The following is a 26,218-nucleotide window of genomic DNA, read 5'->3' as shown; positions in this document are numbered from 1 at the left end:
TGATCAGAATTGCTAGTTTATAAGCAAACAGAAAGTGATACTTTACCTGCAAGCTTTCCATTGGCTATCATGTTGGTTGCTACCAGTTTAATGGTGCTTTGAGAGGGACCTGATGAGGTGACAGTTGTGACCAAACAAGCTTTGAGTGAATCACAGTAATAATGTGCATTCTCTGAACTGGTTTCTAACAACAGTTGCACTGCTCTGTCAGTCTGGCAAGAGAAAAAGTAGAACTTTGACCACAACATATTCACTTCTGTTTAAAAGTCTTTCAATTTTTACCCTTTTTAAGACATTGGAGCAAATGAAAGTTATTCTAAACCAGACTATAAAAATATCTACTGGTGTAGCAATAATTAAGATTCTATTTCAATAAAGCATCCATAGTAAGGATAGCACTTAAAACCCATCATGAATATAATGTAAATTAATATGTGGAATTAATTTTTATTTATAGCCATTTATTTCCTTTTGTAGAGTTATAAAAGGAAGAGGAACATTTAAACAGACAGGGGAAGAAGAAGAATAAAAAATTCAAATATTACCCACAAACCTGGCCCAAGAGGAGAAGTTGATCAGCACATTTCCTGGTATGATCATATGTTGATCTCTTCACTTCCTGGAGATTTACTCTTTCCAGCTGGAATTTCTGGATGAAGGAGGAAAAAATATTTTAAATATAAGTCTACTGTAAGAAATAAAAAAAGCATTTAAAAGACATGTAAGTATTTTGAGAATTTTTGGAACATCATCTGTTTTTAAGTAACGGGGAATGATTTAATCCAGAGTGGTATGTCACTAAGAAAAGAGAAATATGTCCAGGGAAATGCTCTAGGATAAGAAGGTTACAACACTGAGTGTTTATTGTGCTGATGACATTCTTATTAAATTTGGTTTTGGACTTTTTGAAATACCTGGAAGTAGGAATTTTCACACAGTACATCATAGCAGATATCCAAAGGATTAACCAGCTGTTCCTGAGGGACTGCTGTGTCTCTTGGTTTCTCAGGTTTTTCCTGGCACAGGCTGTGCAAATAGTGGGCAGCAATAGTCCAGAAATGCAGTTCAGATTCATCCCCATACAGCCTGAGAAGACACAAATCAGGATGTCAAACAGGTTTGTATTTTTTTCATCTGTCACATAAAAATACGACACATTTAATTTTTTACAAAATCAATGCATTCTTGTGGAGATCACAAGTACTTTGCATTAATGGGACAAACTACAAGAGAAGAGTAAGGAAAGTCATATTAGCAATTAAGCTCAGGGAATGTTCAGCACAGAAATAAGTGGAAATTGATATTTATTATTATTTTATGCTTAATCAGTAGTATCTTCTTTCAACCACAAGCTACTAAGTTTGAAAAACATCTTTCAGTACAGACAGACTAAAATTAGTTCAGTTTAGGCAGAAGAACCACAGGGAACAAACACATTTGAAATAAAAACCAGGCCCACCCCTGTTTGCATATAATCTATTGTGAAAGTTCTGACTGACATTTTTGGGTCTTGTACAACTAAAATGTAACACAGGTGGCTGAACTGCATTTGTAAAAGTACCACCAAGACTGAGGGAAGTTCTCTGTATCCATTAAGCAAATAAAATTATGTTTCAGTAAGGTAAAATCTCCATTCTTGGTCCTAAAAACTCTCTAGTACATGGGTGACAAAGCAGTTCAGGAGTTAAAGAAGAATTGGTTGAGTATCTAAAATTTAGCTCACTCATATGTATTAAGAGCATCAAGATTTAACCAGGAAACATTTGGTAAAATTATGTTAATCTCAACTACCTGGCAACCAGGAGACATCTTTGCAAGAGAGTGAAATCTGGATCAAGCAGAAGTTTCTTTATGTCACTGCAAAAGAGAAGGCCACAAATAATAAAATGCTGTGCAAGTGTTTTTGGCTGGTTGGTTTCCAGCACTAACAGGTTATATCATATACAAACTGAAAAAAATCAAACCTCAATTTCCTTTCTGAATTAAAATCTATGAAAACAGTTATATATAATTTGAGATATAACTGATGTCAAGGAGCAAAGTCCAGTGAGTCCATGAGGAACTCCCTGTCCTTGCAATAAAGGGAAACAGCACAAGGATGTATACAAAGCCATAAATTATTCTGCACTAATTCTACTAATTCCAGTATTAATTCAATTACTAATAATTCATAAAGGATACACATGCATGAATTTAGGTTTCCTACATATGTTTCAGACTGGGTAGAAATATGCTGTTACCTTTTCTGTCCTACTAAAGGAAGCTTTAACTACAATTTTCATGGTTTAAATGGAATGTCAAAATCTGTTTGCTGTGCAAGCAGAGCAATGTGCATGAACATTATTCTGAAATATCTCTTCAATAAAGGATTTTTAGAATTGTTTGTCTTTTCTTCCTCAGAGAAGAATTAAATATCCTAACAAACCCTGAAGTATTTAAGTAGCAGTGCCTGGACCAACATCAAAAGAACCACACATCCCTGGGAAGTACTGCTTAAAAAATTCCAAATGTTCACTGGTCAGCTCCAAATATATATTGACACTAATCAGCATCTTTGAAGCACCAATTTTAAGAGTTACATAAAAATTAACTTTGTTTAAAATAAAAGCTTGTCATGACTCAAGCTCATCTTTAGAGAGGTAAAAAGCATTCTTTCTCCTTAAAGCTGTGAATTGCCACAACCTTCAGTTTTTTTGCCTTTTCAGAATTCTGGACATTACTCAAGTAATAATAGGAAAATTCTTACTTGGACAATGAATTTAACTGCTCTTGAAGAAGGTTTTTAATATTTTCATTCTCTGGATAACCTCTGGATCAAAAAACAAAGAAAAAAAAAAAAAAGAAAAAGGTTTCTTATATTACCAAAATGACAGAATTACCTGAAATGGAAGTAGTAGAAAAAACACAAGAACATATTAGGAAACAATCTTTCACATTTTTATGGTAAGCCACTCATGAAAGATTCTTTGGTTCCTAGCTCCAAAACAGTAATGCAAGATTGGTTTTGCTTTCTCTCAATCTCAGAGCCAGTGTCAATCTTTCTTTTCCCATTTTTCTTTTATTCATTAACCTTAAAATCAATGAAAATGACAATGCCTGGAGCATCATTCTGTGCCCACAGGCAGTACCCAAACACAATATAGGATACAAAATGTGCTCCTGTGAAGATGTACAGACAGGCCTATCAGATTATCAGAGTATCACTTCCAGTTACACTTCAGGAACAACTCTGACCACTACATTAACTTCTAGAACAAAGAGAACACACAGTTATTAAAATAACCTGTAAATGACCTAAAAATATTGCCAGTACCTTAAAGCAGAGAGTAGTTTTCTATAGCTACTGAGGCAGTTTTCAAGTGCTACTGAAAGCCAAAATAAATAAAATACTTGACCTTAAAGGCTTTTCTATTTATTACTTCTAGCAATAAATATTGAACTTATTATCTTTTTGACTGTCCTGAAGACTGAGAAAACTTATATACCTGACAGTTCTTTGCACAGAAAGACCAACAAAATATGTAGGATTTAAAAAATAATAAGACAAATATTTCTTCTTACACGTCCATTATATCCAGAGAATATTTCTCATCCCATGGCTGATGTAACAGGAATGCTTTTAAAGCTAATGAAGCCCTTGGAACAAGCAGATAGGGACACCAGGCAGGTTCTGAAACAAAAGGAAAAGATTCATTTTGGAGTGGTTAATATGCAATAACACTGTGTTCAGGAAACAGAAAATGTCCCATCTTGTTTGCCAGCAGGAGAAAATCATAAATAACAGTCTTTTCATACAGCTAGCCCAGGTTACTAGATATAAAAGCTTATCTCTACACTCAGGCAAAAACATTTCATAGAAAGAACAGGGTTATCAACCATCCTCTAATGAGAATTTCAGGACATTCCACATTGGATTTAGCCACAGACTCCTGGAATACATTATAGAGGCATGAAGGAGAGCTGTATACAATGATTATTGCTACTACAGGGGCATGCTGAAAAACAAGGAAAGCTGTACCCAAATGCATGGTTAGTTCTGCCCCTGTGGTTTCTACTGTATAATACAAGATTAGCACCCATCATCTGGAAAGGATGTTGGGAAGTTTAATACCTGTCTGTCTTAGCAGAGAAATAAGATGAAAATGATAGGATTAACTGCTGTCACACAAATTTAAAAGTCAGTAACTCCGTATTCAGTACAAGGTTTGGGTGACTGTGCAGGAAATGCAACCAGTGACTGAAGAGTAAAACAAGAACCAATTATTAAATATTATTATTAAATATATTATTAAATATTATCGAATATTTAAATTAAATATTTATAAATTAATTATTATTATTAATATATTAAATATTATATATTAAATTATTAAATATTCAGAAATTCCCTGCACTTTGTATGCACTGAATGATGCAGGAATCCAGTAAATGTGATTCTGTAATTAGAAGATTACCAGAGTGTAGAGGCAGGACAGCTAAATCACAGGCAACCTGACAGCTGGCACATCCTAACTGAAGTGTGCTTGGTTTTACAACATTAATCTTTACAACTTAATATTACAGAACATTCATTTGATAGCAAAAATAGCTGTGATAAATTACATGTTCTCTCAAGCATTCCACAGCTCCCCACCATCACAACTTTCCAAATATGTCTCAGTTAGAACCTACATTAAGGGAATCTAATGTTTTAAGGAAATTCTATGAGTAAAGGTAGGATTGACTCAAAGATGACAACAAAAGCAGTTATTTGGAACATTAGTAATAAAAAAAAAAAAAGTTAACTAGTTAAATATTTCATTTCCCTTCTTAAACATATGGTAAAAAAGTAAAAGAGCAATGTGAGAAATGCAATGAATCAGTCTACAAACTGCCTTTGATACCTGAAAAAAATTCAGAAAAGACATTTTCACACATCACAAATGATTCAGAATCATGTCATGAATGTCAGTGACGTAGGTTCTGATACCTAAGTGATGTACCATGTTTTTTAAGTCAACTTCCCAGATTTTCTGCACAAAAAGTTCTTTTTATTCATTCTAATTCAGATAGTCAAAAGTGTGAGTTGTTTAAAAAAACATCCATATGACCTAAGCCTAAAACATTTATCTGTATCTTTGAAAACCACTAGAGAGGCATCAAAATCTCTACACGTGATAATTTTCTGTTCTAACAGAAATGCTGAACGTTTTCATGGTCCCCTTTCAAATCACAAGTGCATTTTACCTATCAGCTGATAGCAAAATGAAATCACCATACCTATGAGGTCCTGTTCATCCATCCTGAAGCAGGAGGGTTTCATGGACAAGTCCAGGACTCGGATACACCCATCATCTGATGCCAGGACCACCTTGTCAGACGTGCACCAGTCCACATCCAGGATCCGGAAATTCACGTTCCTCCCGCTCCTTAAACTGCTCACCATTTGTACCTGGGGAAGTTATTTGGCATTTTTAGGAGGCTCTCCATCACTCAGTGTAAGGTTGTGTCACACACCCACGAGGCACAGCTCAAAATTCACACTGAAAGGTGAAGTTAGTTGTAAATCATTTTAATAATGGTCTTTTCTGGAGAGTGGGGAATTTAGAAACCTTGCAGTAGGTCACGTGGTTGCCCTGAAACAATACTTTTCCCAATTTAGAGGTGAGAGAAAAAAGATCCTTTTGAGCACAGCTGTACAGCTGCCTTTTTGTTGTCTTTTCTGACCTAAAATTTCCATGGTGAACTGGTGGGAACCTACATTCCCTCTTTAATTCCAGTCCCCTGATCCAGCACATGTGCATCAAGGCCAGAGTGAGGTTCTTACTAATTAATTCATGCTCTTCATTAATATACACCTTTTTGGTAAATACTGAACCTGTCTAGAAATACACTTAGACGTAGTATTAACAGAACTTTATGGGAATGGGATGGTTCATTGTCCACAAACAAAAGAGAGAGAAACAAAACACTCTAAATTGTGCTTTTAACTGGTCAGTAGCTGGACATTTTGTAACCCCTCTGTAGCATCACAGGACATGACAATTGTTAATATAGGAAATAGTAGCAAGAATTCCACTGCAATCAACATTCTGCTGTTTCCTTTCACTTTTTGTAGAGCAAAGTAAGGAGTTAGAGAGATGTAAGGTACAACAGCTCTAGGACACCATTATTTTCATGAGTGAGAGAATTAGGATTGGTTGCAGGCAAAAGCTGAAGTCCTAAGGAGATGATAACATCTATAATAGGACTGAGATAATAAAATATTAATACAGATTTCTAAAAGATTTTCAGTTGAAATCAGTTGAAAATGTGATTTTAGTTTTAAATGCTTTCATGTAGGAAACTCCTTTGGCCCAGAAAAAAAGAGGGAGGAATATCTTATGGCAACAAAACTATTCAAATGTGCTTCAAGGAGAGACTCATGGGCTAATACTCTACTCTGCTTAGGTAATTCACAGCAGTTGTTCATATCTGCTGTCCAACTCTTATCACCAACAGATTTTCACATTGCACTAATTAAGTACCTGAGTTTGGAGCTGGTGCTCATCACATAGCAAGAAGAAAAAAAATAAAATTCCTGTTTCACACCCTCATACCCTGAACTTAGTCCAGGGGGCTCAGTTAAAACACTACAATTATCTTTCCTTCCCCATGGTACTATCATCCCCTGAAAGACCTATGAACCAAACCCCAAAAGATTTGTGAACATAACTGCAGAATTTCAGAGTAAGGTGAGAAGCTAGACAATGTTAATGAACAAAATGTCTGGTTTTCTGGTATTCCCTAACAAATTAAATCTATTCTTGCTTATGCACAGAATTTAAGAAACCTGTAGTAAAAGTAATCACTTGTCCACAGATTAAATTCTAAAACTGGGGACTCCCCATTAAATTTTCAAGGTCTGCCTCAAACCCATTCCAAGAGGGTGACAAAGAAGAACTCAAGACACATTGTCAGCTTTATGAGTGAAAGGTACTTTTCATTGATGGCAGCTTAAAAACGCTTTATAGGAAGTAAAATTTTTCTGAGAAAAGCTGTAGGACTCCATCATACAACTGTCAGCAAGAAATCATGACTCTGTAAAATTTAATCCCTGATTTTCAGAAGTAAGAGGTGTGCTTTGAAAATAATATCCAACCCACAGGCACCCACCTCTTTGGAATCCCAAATTTCTGCCCCATCGTTGTACATGGCAAGAAGTTTTTGATTTCCTTTCCCTGGGGCAAATCGGATTTTCTTCACCCAGCTCCTGTGTGTGGGGATCCCCCTGAGAAAAGGGAAGTGTAATATCAATATTAATCACTCTCCACCTCATATTGTGGGCAATAAAATCCTTCCCATGAACTCTGCAGACCCTGACATTGCACAGGCTGAGGAGGAGAACAATCTCCCTATCTGTATGTGCACACACAAATAGCTACACAGATTATTAAAACTAAGATGATTAAATGCTTGAAATAAATACTACAATACTTAATGTGAAAAAAGATACCTAGCTGGTTTTAAAACTTTCATTAAATGTTACTTCTTCTGAAAACACAAAAGCTGAAATGTAGAGAACTGTAACACAGTAGGCATTTTCTGAATTCTTATTTCAAAATGCTTGAAATTTTCCCCTCAAACACCTCCTACAGTGAAGAACAAAAATGAGGAAGGATGAAAGAAGCCCAAATTCTAACACTCATGTTTGACAGACTTGATTTGCATTCATACCTGGACACTCTGGCTTTCAAATCCCAGAAGTTTAAGTTTCCATCAACATCTCCAAGAACCAGTATATCCCCTTTCCAAGCAATACATGTAATACTACCCATACTTCCCTGAAAATATTTAGGAAGCAGAACAAAATCTTGTGGTTAATAGAGACAGAAATATGAATAAACATTTCAACATTTAAAAAAAAAATACTATATGACAGAAAAGACCAAATTCTACTCAGTTAAAACAGAAACAGTTCTATCAAATATAAACATTTATCAAGTCAGTCATATTTGCTTCAAAATGCTTCAAAAGAGATTTCCTTGTAAAAAATTTTGGGATTATAGCAACAGAAATCACTTCTCTGTCTCTTGTTGCAAGGAAGCACCAACATGACAGAACTCATTAATCACAACAGTAGCATACATTAAAGAAGGAAATAAAAATAAAAGAACACCTATTTATAAGTATCAAAGCCTTCCAGAACAATTTAAAAGAGAAAGAATTCTTCAGAGTAACTGGGAAAAGAGCAAACATAAAACTCACAGTTTTAAGTCCTCCTTATGAGACAAAATCCATTAACAGAACAGAATCACATTTCAACAACTGCCTCTGTTATTCAACATTTTGTATGTGTTTTACTAAAATTCTTAAAAATATATTCAGTAAGTAATTTATTCAGAAAGCAAGTCAGGACCTGTGAAGATTCCAACTTGTAAAAAAAAAAATCATTTATTTCAATAATGTTTTCAACAAAAAAATTATAAGATTGTGAAAACAGAATTGTTACAGTTTTGAAGTTGGAATTTGTATTTCAGATTTCAAACTACTCCATTAGTGACCACTTGCTGCTACAAAGTATATCCTTGACTTTTTTTTTTCAGGCACTCATAGCTAAGAAAAAAATTAAAGCATCAAATGATATAGAAAATTTGGACTCACATCAGGAGGAATTCTTGCACTGTCTTTTACTGAGTTTCCTTCTACTGTGAGGTGATAAACCTGCCCATCAGCACCTGTAAACACAAAGTGCTCTCTGGCAGAAATGTTCTGGCTCAGCTCCGATTTACTTTCAGCTTCCTGTAACAAGCTTTAAAAAGAACACAATGAGACATAAATATTTCTTTTTCAAGATGAGAATTGCAAGGCAAATTCTATTTAGTGCAGACAAGCAGCACAAAAAAAATCCCATATATCCCTTAAAGTGAATTATCTAGAAGCAAGAGTGAAAATGTCTGGAGTCAAATAACAAGAACCAGGTAACCAAGGGGCTACAGACACACCTGAGAGCAACTTCAAAGCACATCAAAGTCCCACATATAAAATCTGAAGGGAGGACCATAAAGTTGTTTTGCCTGTTGCATACTCAAGAATCAGTTCAAAAATATTCTGTTCCACAGAACAGTGACACAGGGTGGAAAAACAACCAGTGCTGTAGAAGAGCATCAGATCAGAGTGAGAGAGACCTGATGACAGAGGATTCCACGCTGGTCACTTCGGTGTCTGATGCCACCGTCTGCCGGGCCATGGCCTCCCGGGCTGCCAACTGCTTCTTCCTCAGGCTTTTTAGGTTATGGGAAGGTGACCATTCCTGTGTAAAATTGTCCAGAAAAACAGAAAAGACAAATGTTTATTCCCTGAACTTACTGTGGATTTATAATGCTTTGTTTTCTATGATCCCTCCCTCCATCACCCGAGGGACAGACCAGGTTTTTCACCAGTGCCTCCCTTTTGCCTCTTTATGATGAGAGATGAAAATGGTGAGAGATGAAATGGTAAAGCACTTTATAGATATATATATATGCTACAGATACAGTAACATTTTGCCACAAAATTGTTCAAAGGTTTTTATACTATCTCAGCTTACCACATTTGATAAGCAGTAACAGAATTTACTCCTTACCAAAGCAGTTGCTGTAGGGAAGTTTTTAGACATTTCTCGGAGCAGAGTGCAGGTTCTGACATCCCAGATCTCCAGTGGTTTGTCTTTAAATACCACAGCCAGATACTGCCTAAAACAAATGAGAATTTACTACAGCAAAAGTAATCATTCCATTTTACTTTGAGCACTTTACTTCACACGTATTGTTCATATCAGCATTCTGGAAATCCTCAAAAACCAAGAGGAAACAGAGCAAACTAATTCAGCTCAAATCCCCCTCTGAAGCTTGTGATTCCCTTGAGCTACTGAAGAGCTAAAGAACATCTGAAAAAGAGTTCTCCTCAAAGCTAACACAAATTTCTGTTAGGTGTTCTGCTCAGTTACTGTGAAGGAGACCAGGGAAGCAGTTCAGAGAAAGCAGCAGCACTTCTGATTTGGCCATGAGGCCTCTTCCTAATCCAGGAATAAATGAACATAAAACCACCTTCCACTTGTCAGTTATGTCTTCAGACTGTTCATCTGTGGAGCTACACAAGTATAATGCCTTTAATCTACCACTTTTCACATTTAACTTGAAAATAGAGAGGCTGTGCAGAATATGTACTTTCTGCCACTGCAATTACCTCTATTCAAATGAATTATCTCTATTCTTTCTTGTTCTCACTCAGCACTTTCTGCTCTCTTCATCTAAGCCCGTGACTGCTCTTAATTTTTAATGTGTTAGTAAGACCATTACATGCTTGAACTCTTCCAAATTCTCTGAAATGTATACATACTTCTGAAAATATTCCTAAGCAAGCTAGAGGACATTAATTTTTTTCCTCTACTGTAAAGAAAAAAAAATTTTAAGATTTAGAAACAACACCTTATTAAATTCAACACCAATTTAATTTCATTTAGACAGGAAAGGGAAGTAATCTCCCAGAGTACTACTATTATTATTTTTGATACTATGAAGACCAGAGTCTCCTGTCACAGGCCTGAGCTAAAAATAATGAGGACTTGATAGTAAACAATTTGGTCATTTATCAGCTGACTTTTCAAACAACTATATCTCACATCTGGTTTTCCAGTAAACAATTATTATAAAGGTGTGAAACACTTAGAAAAAACTAATAAACCTGAAAAATCATCCAATTTTTAATACCAAGCTTCCTAGTTTTAAGTTAGGCTTAAGTTACAGAAAAGAGAATTAACTCATAACAAACTCAAAGTCGACACAAAGTGTTCAGCACTTTCATTCTCCCTAATATTATCAAAATGTCTGTTCAGTCAACACAATTTTTATAAGAAATAAAATATTAAAGACTGATCTTGCAATGTGATTGGATCCTGAAGTTACAGAGTCAACCACAGAAACATCCACAGCTTTTTGCACTCAGAATTAATATTGTGAAGTATTTTTCTCTTGATGCTGTTGTATATTTTTTTATTCACCCCAAAGTGCTTTTTTTCCTAGAATCTCTATGGTGTCATGAGGATCCTCATGGAGCAGAATAAAAAATATAAACCTCCCAGGGCTGCTGCACTCACTTCAAATGAGACACCTTTATCATTTCGATGGCTGGCTCGTCATTGCCTCGCTCCCCACGAAAGGCAACGCTCCTGCCTGGAACACAAACACAACAGAGAGAAAACAGAAACAGTTACCAAACTAGATATAAACATGGAAATAGTTTATCAACAATTCTGTTTGCAAACAGAAATAGTTTATAAACCAAGCCAGAACATCCCCAAGTAACCTGATGTCTCTTACATTGCTCTTGTCGTTGTCGACATTTTCCTTCTCTTTCTTTCCAGCTAAAAGAACAAACCCTAAGAATTTATAATCTTATCCCCATAAGAATTTATAATCTTACACCCAACAAAATCTTCACCCACTTGCACAAAGTGTTGCAGAATTATAGATGTTACACATATCATTAAAATAAATAATGACCTACAAACACAGGGGTACCACAGCAGGTTTCATTCTCCTCAGCTTTCAAGGAAAATTCAAGCTTTTCAACTTTAGCTACTCTTGTGGCTGCCTGTAGCTAAGTTATTTATACTAATTATAATGAATAAGTCTATATACTAATTATAATGAATAAATCTAGTTATCAAGAATGCTGGTTAGAGCTCTCATGTCAGAGGCCAGGCTACAGGAAATCTTCCATCTCTATCTTCTTCATTTGTGATGAAGCACTTGAGGAATTTTCTTTCATTTCTTTTGTTCAGAAATGTAAATGTGAATTTTGTCTTAGTGTTTGCAAAGCAAACACAAATCAGCACAGTTTTTTCTTAGCCCTAAAATAGAAAGCTGGGCACACAAGTGATAGAAGAAGCAACAAGCAAACAGTTAAATTGCTATGCCTTTCTTGAAAGCTTTAAAGAGGAAATGTAACATTTTTAAGCAAACCATATGCTAAGGTCTCACTTCTGTTTATAAATGTTCAGCACTGATTTACAAGCTGAGTGCCCAGGCAAAATCCCATTTTACATGAGATTAATATCACAGTGTGTGTATCTTTTTGGGTTTGGTTTTAAACAGATGAACAAAAGACATTATATGGAAAAAAATTAAAATAATGTCATGTTACAAGAATAAACTCTTTGTGCAGCATCCTGGAAATATAACAAATGAGTTTTTTCCATCAGCTTAAAAAACTCCACTGAAAAAAAAAAAAATCACTTTATGCTACATAAAGTAATTCAGAATTAGCCATGTGTTACAAGATTCAGGCTCTTCAATTAGAAATTAAATGGCTCCAGGTTTTCACATTCAAAAATAATTTAAAATTATTGAAGTGCTTCCTATTTTGGGCTAATTTTCCCAGTTACACCTCCTAGTATTGTGCAAATATTGAGTTCAATCACAAATATGTTTGTCATCCATTATTAGGCCAGAATAGTTGAAAACCACACACAACCTGTTCATTTTGCTATCAACAGTATCTTTTAAAAAGTTATTTATTTTTTAACGTTACCAATTCTTTCTAAAAGTATCAGATTTTATCACTGAAATACTTATTTTACACACATTCACACACTCAGATTCTGGCCATGGGCCTGATCTACCTGGAAAAATTATCTGTTGCCAACAGAAAGCACAATAAATGGTTCAACACTATTTCAGGTGCACGTGAAGCAGTGGGTGCACACCCTGACAGTACACATTTGGAAATACATGCATTTTGTGAACAAAACCCACCACTAACACTGGTGCTCTGTGACTCCTTCTAAACCCCCTGCTGACACTTATTCATATTTTTTAATCAGTCCAAGGCACAGATGTTTCTGCAAACCTGTTGGTTCAGGTCTGCCTGTGGAGCACCAGACAAAACACATCACGTGGCTTCACAAGGACAGAAGAGCAAAAGCAGTTAAAACTCTTCTTTACTGTTTCATTTTTTCATGACAACAGGAGGAATTAAAAAAAAGGAAACACTCACCTGTTGGGAGGTCCACCAGCTGCAGCTCATTCCTGACCAGGCCCAGATTGTTGGGTGTTGATGTGGCAAAGGAAATGAATCCAGTCAAGCTTATCCACTCAATCCCCCTGGGATCAGAAGGGAGTACATGGAGCACATTAGCCAAAATATTTCAATGGCCTGATAATAATAAAATAACCTGAAGTACAATTAATCTTTTTTTTCCTGCATATTCTTTAAAGAAAACAGCACAGAAGTAATTTTCTGCACTTTGTGGAAACATTATATTTAAGTATAAAAATAAGCTATGAGTTTTACAAGTATAATGGAAATATAAAGTTACTGAATTAAATTAAAGAGTAGCTTTCTTTTCAGACCACACTAGCTCTTCTTTGGTTAAAGCAAAAATTTCAGCTAAAATCACTGTCAGCTTTTGCAGAAATCCCTCACACAGAGTCAGCTCTACAGGGGACTAAAAGCACTGCTCTGATTAAGTCAGTGGTTACTATCAAACAACTCAAATTGGCCAACATACAGAGAAATATTGATATGGATAGCAGGGCAGGAGGACTTCATTCCTTCAGTCCACAGAGAGGAGAGATAAAGATGATAAAAAACAGAAAGGCCCTGAAGAGATTTTAAAGGCTATCATTAAAGAAACGAAAACCTGGTGATTTTTTTTATTCTTTTTGCTCACTCCAAGGTAGCTCCCAACCAAATTACCTTGGAGTGCTGCAAGGATGTGAAGTTACACTGCACACAGCACAGATGGATTCTAAGAAAACTCTTAGAATCCACAATATCTTAGAATAATAGCCCAGAGCAAAGAAGACAGAAAGTGGCACTAGGTGGTACTGTTCCAAAAGGAGATCATCCTCCATCCCCATTTCACTCACACACCTTGTGCCTGCAAAACCTGCTGAGTGCTTTATCATTTTGACATTATATTGACATAAATCAAGGAACTAATCTAAAAGAAAATTGAGACTGTTCTTAACACATACATATGCCCAACTTAATTTTAACATGGATAAAAGGATTTAGGTTTTCCTCAAATCTTTCAAACACAGATCATTTAAGAAATGTTTCCAGGACAACCAAGTCTTCTGTTACTTCAATTGTAAAATCATGGTGTGCTTTGCAAGAATATATGTGAAATATGAGGGAGATAAATACCAGTATTTATGATTTAATGTCAGTAAATCCAATTCACATTGCATTAAGTAGAAGTTCCCCAAATGTAGTGTAGATGGGTGAAAACAAAAAGCACTCCCATAATATTCTGCACATATAATTTACGGCCATATTTATTATTTTAGTCCAAGCTTTAAAAATAGAGGAAGCTTTACCCCTAAGCCCTCAAGAAAAATTAAAAATTTAAGACCCAGCCTTTTTCCCAGCAGGACCTATGAAAGTTCAAGCAATAATTTCAATCCAAATGAGAAGTACTCGATGATTAATTGAAACATGACAGGAATGATTGAACAGGAATCTACAACTGTGGTAACACTGCAGGTCTCCAAAGGGTCATAAATACAGGGAGCTTTCTGAAATGGAAGAAATGGGAATTCTGACACCTTTCCATTTTTTATCTACTGCTCCACTATGTTTTTTGGAGAAAGCCCAGCAACTCATAATGCCTTGTTACTGCTGGTAGTTATTCACCCTTCTCCTTCAAAGACCTGAAGCACTTTCTATAGTTTTCATCAGCTCAGGTTTAACGGGGCAAGTCCTTTCTCTCTGCTGCTGCCTGGCCATCTGTCAATACTAATAAAAACCTACAGAAACCCCAGACACTCATCAGCAAGAGGAAACCTTAGCTTGGCTAACTGCTTGCACCTGAAACAATATCATCTTTGTCACTGTCACACAGGCAAACTGAGAATGTGAAGACAGTGGTTTAAACTCCAATGAAGGAAACAAGTAATGCCTTCCCTATTGAAACAGCTCCATTTCCTCATAAAAGACATCTCTGCCCACCAGAATTAAGGGTTATATTCAGCTTTCAATTATTGCACAGACTGATTCCACTCTTTAAAATCAAAAAATTCAGGGATTTTATACATTCAGCTTGTCTCAGTTACTTAAAACTGAGACTCAGGTTCTTCTGATTAATGTTTCCAATGCAAACAAATTACAGAGGGTACTGAAGGAGATAAAAACACAAATTACTTTTCTAGTTGGGAATGGATTGCTGTGACTTTATGACATGGCACCTGCTACTTAAATCTAAGGATTATAAGAAAAAGAGCAAGACAAAATGGGAAATAAAACCATATGTGGGACCAAAGTGACAGTAGATACTTTTCATTCTAATTTCTCTATTCAAGGGAAGTTTTTTTTTTAAGGAGGTGTAGAATGTTTGCAAAGCAGTTTCCCAAAGGGCACTCAGCTTAAATTCAAATTGAAGCAACTTCAATTCAACTGCTAAAACTTGGATGTAATTCCCACGTTTTGCCTGCAGGCCATAAACATTCTTGTTACAATCAGTGAGATTTTAAATTTAAAAATAAAAGCTCAGCCTTGAACTTGCTGAGCTTCAGTGAAAAAGAATGAGCAGCACTGCTCCAGTCACAGCAATCTCTCTATCAGGACAAGGAAAAGCAGCAGTGAGAGGTGCAAATGTGCCACTGGACCAGAAGAACATTGGAGGAATTTTATTTCCATGTCCCAAACATATTCTCTGTATTGAAGATGGATTATCATCTCCTGTTTTGCCACAATAGCTTAGACTGGTCCATGGAGAACAGGGATCAGACTTTGGTATTTCATGGTTCTTCTAATTCCCCTCCATAATAAGAATTATTGGAATTCTCTCTAGTATTTACTTACATTGCTCTAAACAAACAGTGAAACAGCCAAGCAATAATCATGGATAAAATAAATATTCAAGGTTACTCCTAAGTATGAACTATCTTTAAAGGACAGAAAGACAATTCTTCCTCCTCCTAATCACAACACAGAATTTCAAAGTTTAAATAAAAACAAAAATTCGAACAAAACAACACAATCAGCCTGTGAATACCTATGTAGCTTCTACAAAAGAACACTTTAATCTCAAAAAAATTGTAATTGCTAACACCCAATCAACTCATTACTTTAGCACACTTTGTTTGAAAAGGACAATTGCCTTATTTTTATTACATTCTCAAACTACAGAGCACTGAAAACTCTGCTGGCCTGGAGTTATAATTCCAGGGTATTCTCAATTACATACTAAAATAATGATGTTCCCTGAAGGTATATTTTCAGATACAGAGGAATTATCCAATCTATCTGCATTTTACAGGTAAAGTAAGAATTCCCACTGGAAGAAAAACTGTTGCACTCCATGAAAATTAATTTAAATCAAAAAGAACTCCTGTGCCTCAGACTACATTGCTTGAAGCATTCCCTTAAACTTGTAAAAATTCTGTGGAAAGTCATTCAGACTATTAAGGCTGGGATTGAGGACATTAGAACAAATATTTAGAAGACTTACCCAGATACCAGCTTATGGTTAAATAGAATTCACAAACATTTTATTTTACTTCTAAAAATACCACTTTTTGAAGACAGTTTTTTTTGAAGAAGTTTCTTAAAAGCTGCAAACTTCTGACAAACTGAAAGGCCCAAACTAACAATACTTCCAATAATACACAAAGTTTTTTTTTAGAAATGTATTTATTTCTTCCTCTCTATCTTAATTTTTTTTCATCTGTGAAATGTCAGTAGCAGTTTTTATTTTGAATTCTACAATCACTTTAACAAAGAAAGGACTACTCTCTTGTGCTGCAGAACAGAAAATAAAATGAAAATATTTTCATAAGTAGTTGATGGGATGAAACCATAAAGATTCAAATGGTTCAGAACATAAAGGGGAATTCTATTCTTACAGTGCCAGCCAATCATACTACAAACATAAATAAACTTACCTAATTTTTGTGGTAGATTCCATGCAGGTTTCCATAATGAACTCTCAGAGCTACCTATTCTCAGTCACTCTACTTTTCTTACCTTTTGGAGAGTGTAGAGTAAAATGCAGCCCTTAACCAGATAAAGACTTCACGACACAATTCTAAGATAAATTTTTACTAATATCAGTACTAGAAATATTTCATTTTTCATGCTTAATTCTGTCTGGAAATATGTATCCTGTTTGGAAATATGTATCCAGTAAGCACTATTTTTGATATCTTTGCCATTAGTTATCAGAAACTTCAGCCATGGTGTGCACAACGTGTACACAAACACACAGTACAACAGCCTTAAACTTATTCTGTTCCTTCTTAGGATGGATAAATACTGATTCCTATATTCAGTCTTTAAAATCTCTCAACAATACAATTATTTTGACTTCAGTCAGGACTAGATCTGTCTCAACAGCTATTTCAGCCCCAGGGGGACAAAGTAAATAAACCCTGACACACAAATCAGAATTATTTCAAAGGACACAATCCATGAGTCCTGACTGTTACACTGAAAAAAGGTTTCTTGTCCTAAAAAGACTCCTTTGTACTCCAGTGACTAAAGAGACTGGAAGGAGCTGATATGCATCCTAGATCAGCAGCATATACTTGTTTCAATGTCATTTTTATTCCAATTTTTTCAGTGTTTTGCAGCTTATACACAGCAAAGACACTGATGGGGTAAAGACTTGACAGGAAATTTCCTTGAGTGTCATGAACAGCAAGGCAGGACACCCACACTGCTGCTGGAACACCAGTCAGAGGGGTTAGGATTTGTTTCCTAGAAGGATTATAGTAGGAATTAAAATGAAAATCTTACTTGACTTCACAGGAATGGATGCTTAACTCTTTGTGTAAGACTCCACTTGTAAGGTGAAACACCAGGACAGAGCCATTACTTGTACCTATAAAAAGTGATAAAAAAAATACAGGCATACATTTTATTCTTCTTTTCTATACTTTAGTGAAAATGCAGGGTTTACAGCTATTTCTCCCTCTCTGTAACTATTACATTTTACAATTTTAGAAAAGGCACTTTGATTTCTAGCACTGAAATCCCAAATATTAAAGCCATCCAGTGATATCCACTTGGATCAAGACTTTTCTTGATCCTGTTTATAGAGCCTGGAGAAAATCTGCTCATTCTTTTTGCATTTTCACAACATACCCATCCAGCTGCAGAGGAAAGGACTGTTTCTGTTTGGTTTGATTCCTGGAGAGGAGTAAATGCCCCAAGGAAATTTATTAATTGTTATCCACCAATAATGCCAGGGGAGAATCATGGGCAGATTTTATTGAATCATTACAGCAATTCTGCTTTCTCATTCCTGAAATAATGACCTCTTCCAAATTAGAAATCAATAACTTGGTAGCTACTAGCTTCAACTACATCAAAAACCTTCAGAAACACTGAAAGTTATGATTTTATATTAAGCACTTCTTTATACTCATATCACTTCACAAAATACAACAATGGATACCTAAAGAGCAATTCAGGTACCTTAAGTCAAGAAAGACCTTGCTATAAATGCACTTTATACCTGCCTGTTTCCTAATCTTTGTATTTCACTTATTTTAAGAATTACAGCTTATAAAAATCCAATTTTAGCAGCATCATATCATGTCATGAGAGCCTGCCTATGTTTTAGAGCACAATTCTAGGTGGTATTTTAGCTCAGTAAATACCAGTATTATGAGAATTGCACACACACAAACATGTATTGTCACTGGAGTGACATCCTCTTTGCAAGCTCCTGCCCAACATACATCTTTGTAATAATTCCCCCACCCCATCCAGGAATCTAGGAAGGCTCTACAGCACAGGCAACATCAGGAATAACAAGACTCTCCCAAGTCTGACTTATGACAGACACAGATTTGGACTGATATTTAGATATTCTAAGAGTATGTTGGAAGAACCCAAATCCCGAGGTCTAATTCTACAATGCTCTACAATCTTTACATTCCAGCATCTCTGTGTCTGCTCTTCCAGTCTGCTGACAGCAGAGGCAGCAGACTGTGTGGATGCACTGTGAGATCCCTGATGTGGTCTGAAAGAGCACACTAGAAAAATCAGATTTAAACAGGGAGAACTCAGAGTTAATAAATCAGGTGCTCACTGGCAACTATTCTAATACCCAGATGAGTTTAACTACATTTGGAATAAGACAGAATAATATGCTTCAAGTGTATTTTTAGATATTCAAATCAGAGCAAAAAAAAGTCTCTGTAAAGTTCATTTCCTTATTCCAGGAATGCGGGAATAAGAACTGCAGAAATCCCTGTTTCTAGATGTTTAGAATGAAGTGAGAGCAGCATGTAAAATGCTGAGTGTATCGACAGACCAGCAGCATAGTAAAGGAAAGGATAAATACAAACTTGCTACTGTATTGCAATTTTTCAGGTAGCATTGCTGAAACTCAAGGCAGGAAAGAAGAATCCAAGGACTATCACAGCTGAAAAAGGGTCGATATCTTTTAATTACTCACATGGGATCAAAAGACAGATTTTTCTCTTCTGTATTAGCAACTATATTTGCATTTAATATCTACTCTTCAGAGCAAGGAATAAGCTATTCAAGGACTTACCAACAGCCAGGATTGGCTCATACTGTTTGATGTTTTTTGTTGTAAGGGGTGGGCACATGCGGATGGCAAACGGAGGCAGAGGGAGCCCCGAGAGGAGTCCAGTCAGCAGGAATTTGAGGTGCACTTCTTGCAGAAATGAGCTCCTTAACTGCTCTTCTCCAGCACCTGCACCTTGCCCTGCTTAAAAATTAAAGCTCTTGTTAGGATTGTTTTAATCAGAGATGTCACGGACAGTTATGAGACACAGAAATTTATATCATTAAATATTACAAATAAGGCACAAACACGTTCCTTCCTGTTTGGCTTTGTGTGAGGAAACTTTTTGGAAGACTGTACTTCTACTAATTCTCCAGTACTAACTTTCTCTCCTAACACGAAGAAGGACATGAAAAAAAGTAAGAAAAGAAAGCAAGTGCAATAATTCCAGTCTTCTTCCAGAATTCAACCTCAGACAGTAAAGTGCAATCTACCTCCAGAAATACAGTGAATTGTTTCAGACACAGCAATAAAGAGAGGCCCAAAAAAGATGTAATTCCAGTGCTGTGCACCTTCTGCACTCAGCTGAACAAGTCCAGATGTTGTAAGGAACAAAACCAACATTAGCTGTGATGTCAATGACTACAGGAAATGCAGGTACAAGAAAAATTCATGGAATCACAGGATGGTTTGGGTTGGAAGGGACTTGAAAGCTCATCTCATTCCAGTTCCCTGCCATGGGCAGAGACACCTTCCACTAGACCAGGTTGCTCAGAGCCTTTTCCAGGCTGGACTTAAAAATTCATGCCCTAAATGGCATCTTTAAACACATGAGATAAAGTGAAAATGTGTTACGGTACCTACAGTAGCTCATCCAGACACCTCTCAACAAATGCAGCTCCAAAGCTGTACCTCTCTATCTCTGAGCAGCACGAGTGGCTTTTCCAACAGAAATTAGTTTTAAAACATAAACCTAAGCATCTTAATGGGGAATTTCTCAATATTGAAGTTGATGGCAAATACCTGGGATGTGTCACATTAATTGGCTTCATCCGTTTAAGATTAATATCAAAAAATGAAAGAGTTTTGGCCAAATTTCATTTTAAAACACTTTTCCTTTTCCTCAGAGAAAATGAAGCATTGGTCCTCAAATGGATTCATTTGATAACTTCTTTAGCAAACAGGAATTCTTTCATTTCAGAGTTACTATTTGAATTGCATAGAAAACAATTCTAACAAATGCAGTTCTCAAGCTAAAATGCACAACCATTTAAAAAACCCTGTAATATTAATGAAAGCAATTCTTACCAATCATGTTGTCTAATGAGAGGTCTGGAAGTTTATTTTGGAATGCTCCTACAGGAATTCCACAGAAGGAGACTGGGGAATACAAAGGTGATGCACTTGAACTGCTGCAAAAGGAATGAAAACAAAATGTTTTTCTTTAAAATCTCCCTGCAAAACACTTTCTGTTCACATTTTCATTATGACCATGAAATCCAGCAGGATAAAGAGCTAACGAAGGAAGACTCCTTCAAAATCCATTAAAGACTCTGTGCCAATTACAAATATGCTTTATATCCACAATCCTCAAGGCTCAGTGGCTCTTCTAATGTTATTATATTTTTTGAGGGGTTATATAATTATGACAAAGATCAATGTTTTGGAAATTACTCTTAAGGACACAAGAAGTAAAACCCAGGAACATATGGATTCTAAACAGCTTTCCTGGATATGCAGCACAAGGAGTCCAACCAGTAGTATTTTTGAGAACACCAAGAATAAAAATATTAAATCACTGATGAGCAACAAAAGGGTCTAAGTTGAAAACCTGGTACTACGGACATTTGAAAGTGCACTAAGAAATCTATTTATTTTACAGCAGTAAGTTATTTATTTTAGTTATTTATTTTATTTATTTATGTTATTCAACAGTACTTTCAAGGGTTATTGCAGCAGAACGACCTTAACACATTGAATGCTCAAAGAACTACATTCCTTCACACAGTATTTGTAGAGACTGCTCAAAGTCTAAAATTTTAGAGGCTTTGTACACAAAAACATTTTTTATACCCCCATATTCCAGCTGTGCAGCTTCATATTGTTCAGTGTCAAAAGCAGAAAACCCTTCCCCTCCTGGAAATGTAGTTCTTTAAAGACTCAGGTGACATTCCCCTAAAATAATGTGAACATTCATTCTATCTTTTGTTTTCTTACTCCAACCACTTAGGATGGAATTATCTTTTAAAGAAGGAAGAGGAAATACAGCTCCTTCACTTCCCCAAGGAAAGGGAACTAATCTTTTTGGATGACACATTTTGTTCCTCTTCCTTTCATTCCCACATGTCACAATACCAAAAAAACAACCGAAGGACATCGCACTAAATGTAACGGACTGAAACCGTGGTAAGAAAAAATAAATCCCGTTACCTGTTCCGAATATTTCTGCCAGAAACACTGGATTTTAATTCCCAGATCATCACCCTGCCATCACTGACTATGAGAGCTGCAGAGTTCTCATTCACTGGGCAGCACACCATGCTGAAGGGTCGCACTGTTTTGGTCACCCTGATGGCATCACACTGACTTCTTAAGTCATAAATCAGCTCCTGAACTGGCTCTGGATCTGTAACACCAATGGTCCCACAGAGGACAAATAATTAGAGTGAAAAACACGTGATGGGATCAATCATCAGAGCCACGTTTGAAGCTCTCTGACTGAAATCCATGTTTGGGAAAAGCAATCAAAAACTACTGATCTTGCTGTACACAACACAGCTCTGAAAAGTTCTCCAAAGTGTAACTTTGGCTTTAAAATATCTTATTCCACGTGAATCTCGCAAAAATCTAAAAAATAACTGTTTCATATCTGGGCACAAAGTGCATCTGCTCTCCACAATCCAAAGTTCCAGGTTTACTGGTAGACCTGGAGGCCAGTAAAGTAGCTCACTAGAAATTAGCAAACTGCCCAAACCAAAACAACCACAAAAAAATCACTTATTTATATTTACAGAACTATGTTTTCCCTTTTTTTCCAATCTGCTCTGTTACATTTAAAAGACCATCCTTAGTAACATTTCATAAAAGAGACAGAAGTTTAATAATTTAGATATTAATCTAAACCCCATATCTTAGTTCTAAATCAGTTCTTCCAATTGACCAAATGACTTCCAAAACCTTGTGTTTGCCTGAAAAATATGTCCATTCTTAAACATAAAAAGAAGACACTATTCATCTTTTATGTATAACATTCTTGTATCTGTGACTGCTAAGCCAGCTTATAATTAAAGTATTATTTAGTGATAAAAGGATTTTGAGGATATTAACGTAATCTATTTTGCACTTAACATCAGAGAAGTGAAAAACCATTTTGGGAAAAAGCAGCACAAATTTAAATTCAAATTCAACGCACAGGGAGAAAAACACTAGAAGGGCTGTAATTCACCATCCTATACGAGGCATGATGGTTAATACTGGTGTTAAATTATTAATTAAAAGGTATCAAAGGACATTAAAAGGCATTTCAGGATGTTTTTGACACAAAACTTACCTGGCTCTTCACTTGGAGTTCCAGTTATGCTGCAGTTGGATCTGCGAACCCTCAGAGTTATACAACCATTTTCATGGAGGCAAAACAACCCATCCCTCTGGAAACAAGGAATTACCTGCACAGAGAGAGAGACATTATACCACATCATCAAAACTTCAACCTTAGCAAAGGGCATTTGCAAATACAACACACTGATTGCTGATCTATAAGCGAGTCATAAAAAATGTTACCGTTAATGCAACATTTCCATGATTTATTTTTTTTTTTAGGTACAGGATTTGTGACTGAGGAAGTCAATTAATGTGAAAAATTAATTGAAAGGTTTTGTTTGAATTGTTTGCTGGTTCAGAGGACGTTTTTCCCCCAATGAACTAACTTATTTTCATTCTCTAGAACTAACCAAATACAACTCTCAGAGGATCACCAACTTATCTACGATCTTAATAAAATATTTCAATGATTAAAAACCCATCAAATCTTCATTACCTGTATGAAAGGCACGCCTGTTCTTTCAATTGCAATCACACCCACTGTCTGATTCACTTCCAGGTCAAGAATCAGAATTTCTCTGGGGTACAATAACAGCATGTAGTTTCTCTTGGAAGGCAAATATGACAACTGGAGACAGTCATTGAGTGTCACAGACTCAGCACTGTAAAATGTCAGATACATAAACATTTATCAGGTTGTGTCAAAATAAAATTAACAGCATGATTTCTCCTGCAGCTGCATTTGTTTCAAGTAACCTCTATTGTGATCATGAGGCAACTGCAGGTTTCCATTTAACTGTTACAGCTGTGCAGAGCATCACTGAGCTCCAAAAACACACCCTGTTGGCTTTTGTCTAAATAAGATTAGAGAGCAATTTTAAAAATAGCATTTCATTCAAATGGAACAAGTGTAATTCTTGCACATCTCACATACGAAGCAATTCACTTAGGAATTGCTGGCTGCCCTGACATTTACTGACATTCATGGGAAATTACCCTTAAACATATTGCTTACTCCAATTTTTATATTGTTATGCATACTACTTTATTTAGAAATGATCTGAACCAGTGTAGCAAGAATCCCAGTCTTCAAATATTCAGAGAAAGTAGCAAAGAGAGGAAAGTTTATCATTTTATGAAAGGTGAACGGGAGATTAGCTGCAAGATAAAGGGGTTCCTTAGGGACATGGAATCCAAGGAACTTGGGTCATGGTGAAGAAAATCATCCTCATCCTGTGCTCAGTTTTCAAAGCCTCTGAACTCATTTAATGCATGATCCCTTTGAGGGGTTTTGTTTGTTTTTAATCTCATTCCACCACACACTAAACATCTTCACACACTTCCTGCACCTCGTTCCTTCCTTTGGGGCTCTGAGTCCCCTTTTGTCTGCACTTTCCTGACAATCTCCTGCTCCTCTTTCCTCAGAGTTTCCTTCAACTCATACAAAACCCCACAAATCATTGCTGCTACAATTTTTCTTCCTATTTTTTTTTCTCATTCTAGTCTTTCTATTCTGGATTGAAAAGGAGGGAGAAAAGAGAAGCCGGTCATACCTTTGGCAGCATTCATATTTAAATTAAAATGCAACCAAGAGAAAGCATAAAAATGGTATCTCTGATGGTTTGCTGCTAATGCAGAGCACAAATAAGGCTGCAGCAGCCTATGTGTTGCCTCAATATTTGCAAATCAGGCATTATAGAACACAAAATGATAAGATCATGCCCATTAATTTCATATAAAAATCTTCTCCTCAGTTTGCAATTTAAACTCCCTATTATAACAGAGTATAAGTTTCTAATTGATACAACCTGATTAGTGGGTTCTCACATTTGCCATAGGTTTGAGAAATATTTTTAATGCTCAAATAGAAAATACAAAGATAATTATTATGGAAGAAAGCGGCCTAGAGAATTTCTAATAAAAAAATATAATCTCATAATGCAACAATTTAAGTTTTAGAAGGGCAGAAAATATACAAATAGGAATGCAATCATAAAATTCTAATTTTATTTATGCACTAATCATTTAGAAAATGCCTCCTGCTGCAGTATCATGTACAACATTAGAATGACAACTCTTCTCAGGTACCTGCATAATTTTTATTCTCTAGCTATATCACTCCTCAATCCACAATCAAAATGAATTATGGGAGCTCATTTTCATCTTTTTTTTTTTTCCACTAAGAAAGCTGTTTCTGAATTTACACCTGCATAAAAATCTGTCAGCAAAAGGAGAAAATTATGCCATTTGAGTTATATAAAATATGCTGAGATAATATGGTGGGTTTTATGAGCAGAACTGGATGTCAATATTACTAAATATTACCTTCACATCTGCCTACCCAGTGAATCTTCTTTTTTTAAACTAATTACCTTACAGGCTATTATATCCATAAGATATACAGGTATACAAAACATTACCTGAGAAGAAATATTTGCAACCTACCTCGGTTTTTCATTACTGATTAAGATTTTTACTTTATCAAGGGCCTTTTTGGCCCCTGTAGCAGCAGCCAGCTTGTTGTGAGAAGGACTGGAATGGGGACTAGAGATGTAAACTTTCTTCCCTGAGCTGGCAGGAGCTTTGGAAGGAGAGAAGTCAGAGATGAACACTATTCCTTCACTGGTGAGCACTGTACCAAGAAAAAAATAAAAAAAGCAAAATTCAATCTGCAATTTGATTGTGGCATTCCAGTTTAATGACATCTCAGTGAGGAGAAATGCTACTAACTTTAATAATACTCTATCAGGTAGAAAATACATCATTCTAGACCACTTTTTCTACTGAAAAAGCAGCAGATGGCACATTACAATTAATTAATATCCACAAAACTCCCCTTTCAAAATTAAGTTTATATGAAAAAAATACTGTATTACTGGCAGAAACTCAGTTATTCTCTCCCATAACTGTTTTTCTTTAAGCTTCACAATGTAAATAGAAGAGTTGTGCACATTGGCTGCATCACCCCTTTTTGTTCTCATGCAGAGCACGGCTCAAAGAATTCTTAACTCATGTTATTTATGCTGCAGCATAAAGTTTTGGCTCAGCTGAATAACTAAGATGCCTACAGGAGGCTGAATGGTATTGCAGATGAAAAAACCCCAAAATTACAAAGCCTCAAACTCTGCTGTCTCATTAGAGATCAGGACTGATGGAGCTGAATTCCAGAAGAAAATGGTGACTCTCTTATTT

At 35.9% G+C, this 26,218-nt stretch overlaps 1 protein-coding gene across 2 annotated transcripts in view; it reads right to left on the bottom strand.

Moving 5' to 3' along the window:
* The window catches only part of WDR11 (WD repeat domain 11), a 40,091-nt gene that overhangs the window by 5,796 nt on the left and 8,077 nt on the right, over positions 1 to 26,218 (bottom strand). Inside the window, exons 5-25 of one of the 2 annotated variants that reach the window (XM_032695152.1) lie at positions 25,472 to 25,658; positions 23,523 to 23,688; positions 23,037 to 23,151; positions 21,917 to 22,112; positions 20,795 to 20,898; positions 19,511 to 19,690; positions 17,743 to 17,827; positions 12,997 to 13,103; positions 11,096 to 11,171; positions 9,584 to 9,692; positions 9,147 to 9,271; positions 8,623 to 8,770; positions 7,696 to 7,802; positions 7,135 to 7,249; positions 5,260 to 5,431; positions 3,562 to 3,670; positions 2,747 to 2,809; positions 1,792 to 1,857; positions 915 to 1,086; positions 554 to 649; positions 47 to 212 (exon numbers count right to left, since the gene is read on the bottom strand). In XM_032695152.1, the coding sequence (XP_032551043.1) occupies positions 47 to 212; positions 554 to 649; positions 915 to 1,086; positions 1,792 to 1,857; positions 2,747 to 2,809; positions 3,562 to 3,670; positions 5,260 to 5,431; positions 7,135 to 7,249; positions 7,696 to 7,802; positions 8,623 to 8,770; positions 9,147 to 9,271; positions 9,584 to 9,692; positions 11,096 to 11,171; positions 12,997 to 13,103; positions 17,743 to 17,827; positions 19,511 to 19,690; positions 20,795 to 20,898; positions 21,917 to 22,112; positions 23,037 to 23,151; positions 23,523 to 23,688; positions 25,472 to 25,658 (2,664 nt within the window). The remainder of the gene's footprint in view (positions 1 to 46; positions 213 to 553; positions 650 to 914; positions 1,087 to 1,791; positions 1,858 to 2,746; positions 2,810 to 3,561; positions 3,671 to 5,259; positions 5,432 to 7,134; positions 7,250 to 7,695; positions 7,803 to 8,622; positions 8,771 to 9,146; positions 9,272 to 9,583; positions 9,693 to 11,095; positions 11,172 to 12,996; positions 13,104 to 17,742; positions 17,828 to 19,510; positions 19,691 to 20,794; positions 20,899 to 21,916; positions 22,113 to 23,036; positions 23,152 to 23,522; positions 23,689 to 25,471; positions 25,659 to 26,218) is intronic. The other variant, XM_032695153.1, reaches the window with a different exon arrangement.

The sequence above is a fragment of the Chiroxiphia lanceolata genome, chromosome 8 (genome assembly GCF_009829145.1).
Source record: "Chiroxiphia lanceolata isolate bChiLan1 chromosome 8, bChiLan1.pri, whole genome shotgun sequence".
Classification (NCBI taxonomy): Eukaryota; Metazoa; Chordata; class Aves; order Passeriformes; family Pipridae; genus Chiroxiphia; species Chiroxiphia lanceolata.
This window is presented reverse-complemented; position numbering and strand designations above follow the sequence as displayed.